This window comes from Sceloporus occidentalis, unplaced genomic scaffold, assembly GCF_023333645.1.
Source record: "Sceloporus occidentalis isolate IW3139 unplaced genomic scaffold, rSceOcc1.0.p SCAF_23, whole genome shotgun sequence".
NCBI lineage: Eukaryota > Metazoa > Chordata > Lepidosauria > Squamata > Phrynosomatidae > Sceloporus > Sceloporus occidentalis.
In genome coordinates, this window is record NW_028317003.1 from 14,691,932 (window position 1) to 14,695,066 (window position 3,135).

The following is a 3,135-nucleotide window of genomic DNA, read 5'->3' on the forward strand; positions in this document are numbered from 1 at the left end:
TGAGATCTAGGACTATTATAAAAATGACTCTTGCTTTACTTGGTTAAACAGGATTTAGAAAGCTGAACCGGTACTTTACTTGGAATATCCACGTGTCCAAGGATTTTTGTGTCTATTCCTATCAACATTAAGATGAAACATCTTTCACACTCTTTTTTTTACTATGTAATCCTGTTATCTACTTGGATATAAATATTAATGACTCTCACTCTAGTTTGTCTGAGATGGTTTCTTCAAACAAGATAGACAGAGTATCATCAAAACCAACTCATCCAACCTAAGATTTGCGGAGTAGCAACAACATTTTTAAGCAACATTACATGGAAAACCAGAAGAATTTGCCAGATTCTCGTGTTTTCGACCTTGTGGCTGATATAAATGTGATGGATTTTTCTTACAGGGAAAATCACCAGTTTTCTAACACAGTGATGACTCCAACACCAAATGTGAGCCTGTGTGACAGATTCTATGACTATGCATCATTTGGAGATGGAGAACTCTCATTCCATGGAGACGTCTCTTCCATGACCAGATTTGCAGATGAGGAGACAGAATATGAAGAAGATTTGAAATTATGCTCTCCACTTGGGAGACCTAAACGCAAAAGAGTAATTAACTATGTGCAACGTCAAGCTGCGAACATCAGAGAGAGAAAAAGGATGTTTAACCTCAATGAAGCCTTCGATTTGCTTCGCAAGAAGGTACCAACTTTTGCTTATGAAAAAAGGCTTTCCAGAATTGAAACTTTACGTCTTGCAATAGTTTATATTTCCTTCATGACTGAACTTCTTAATACCCCTGAGAAGCAAAAATAGGACATTTAAATAGTAGGACTAAATTCTCCATTTGGCTTTTTTTCAATTAAGTTCATTTACATTTTGCATGTGGAAGAAACAGGGAATTTCTCAATCATGTAATTTGTTTTTGTGTTTTCGGATTCGATTTTGATATCTGCTAATAATGGTAACTCAAAAATATTTTTGCTAATTATTAGAAATAATTCTTCGATGGGAAATGACATTTCAGTTTTCAACAGATTTTACCTATGTTTTGCTAAGCTAGTATTTGCTCTTTATAATTCTTGTTAAATAGTTATATTGATAAATATATATATTATAATTTGACATATATATATGATCTGTCCTGTACATACTGTGTTATCGAATGATAAATGTGTTTAGGGATAAATAAAGTTTTATTTAATTTTGTGAATATTCTGAAATATTTCTTATTAATTAATTATATGCAAAGTAAAGTTGACGCAAAGCATGTCACAAGTGTATTGAACAAGTGTATTCGTGGAAAAGAGAACTGGACATTCAATTTAAAACTTCAATAAGTTAGTTATACACTATGTTACTGTATGGGGATATATTTAGTATCATTATTGGTTAACATTTTGTTTATTTTTTTAAAGAAAAATGTGCAGGTCTTGCAAGGAGACGTCATGTAACTACTTTCAAAAAGTAAAAATAATGATATCATAGAAATTAAGTGTGATATATTTTTGCATTATTGGCTATGACATGGATGAAATGAAAAAGAGACTGTGAAATGTTTGACCAAGGGTCCACTTTGTAGTCTTCTTGTTGGTGCATAGCTGTTGGAAGCTCTGAGAAACCCTGGAGTTTCTTCCTTTGTGTCAGCCACTTTCAGCGAACTAATTGGCTTTTGATAGCAGTTGATGCTGCACTTACACCTGCAGGTGGAAGGGGATTTAACATCACAGGCTAAGTCAAACACAAGAAAAACTTTAATTATTTTGGCATTATCTGATAATGCCTTGGAGGTCACTGTAACAAAGTGCCTGGGGATATCACCAAATAAGAAATACATAGAAAGGATAAACAATCATAAAGAATCATTTAAAAATAGCCCATAAAGTTGCCATGTAAGGATATTAAAACAGCTCAAGTCTCAAATCAGGGGGTCATAACAAACTGCCAGGGCTACAGACAAAAATTAACCCTTTCTATAGTAATGGTGACATTAAATAAAGTTATAAATTCATGTAAATTTTATACTTGTAAACAAACCCAAATCAAGGATCCATCCTTGATTCTACTTCTAACTCAATTCTGTAACTAGGTGTGTAATCCTAAATCACTTCTCCACGGGTAATAAGTTACTCTTGTCATTTCAATTCTTCACAAGGCCTGGACGATTCAATCGGCACTAAGAAAAAAAAAATGTGGGTAGAGGGTGTTTGTACACAATGTCGTTTCAAATAGCTATCAAAATCAAGACTGTTATTGTCAAGAGAAGTGATATACATTATGAGTGTAAATGACATGATTTGATGACAAAATCACTAGAGACGGCTGCTATTCATATTAAAACTTAATTCTACAAATCCTTGTCTTACAAAAAATTGATATTCATTTCTAATGTGTTTGCCATTAAATCATAATATAAATATTCAATTATTAATGTCTTAATTTTTTTTACACCAATCTCAAATGTAACCATAAATATCATTAGCCTATACACTTAAGTATTTAGCATTTTGGTATTTCATAGATACGTTAACCCTATAGTTTCTGTCAATAAAGTGTTTTAAGTGAGAAATATATATATTTTAAGGACCATTCAGATTTAAGATTACTTGGAACTTTTTACTTAGGCTGCAGCAAAGAGAAAGCCAATAGCATATGCATGACATAACTTTCATAAGATCATAGCAGAGGGGTGTATTTGCCAAACTGCCTGTTGCATATGTGTAGATAAGTTGTGGTGAGTTGAAACCTGGTACCTTAATAACTTAAGTATTTATTATGAGAGGAACCCCAGCAACTTTTTCCCACAAGAAAGACTGAATTGATTTTGCATAAGGCATACTAAAACCTCCAAGAATTATCAGCTCATCAGCTTCGCCATGCATTAGGCCAACTTCCTCCTTATTATTGAATAGGGACGTTGATGGGTTTAAATGTTTCATTTTACAGACAAACTCCCAGTTTAGGTTGTAAATCCTAGACAGTATGGAAGGGATACTCGCCAGCCGGTATAGATTGCGGATTAAAATTGACTTTGGCTCTTTAGGGCCCATGACTGGTGATGAAGGACATATGTAGCATGTGGCTGTGCGTATTCAGCTGCTGTCCACACGCTGCAGCACCCACTGCAGCCCCAGTT

General features: G+C 33.9%; 1 protein-coding gene across 1 annotated transcript; it reads left to right on the forward strand.

Annotated features, from left to right (window-relative positions):
• The first annotated feature begins 320 nt into the window (after positions 1-320).
• LOC149300857 (fer3-like protein) lies at positions 321-815 on the forward strand. Its single transcript, XM_089484892.1, has one exon. The coding sequence runs from the start codon at positions 321-323 to the stop codon at positions 813-815; it is 495 nt and encodes a 164-aa protein (XP_089341018.1).
• Positions 816-3,135: the final 2,320 nt, after the last annotated feature.

Coding starts and splice junctions, on each gene's coding strand:
- LOC149300857 (XM_089484892.1), top strand. CDS start 321: ATGGAAAACCAGAAGAATTTGCCAGATTCTCGTGTTTTCGACCTTGTG.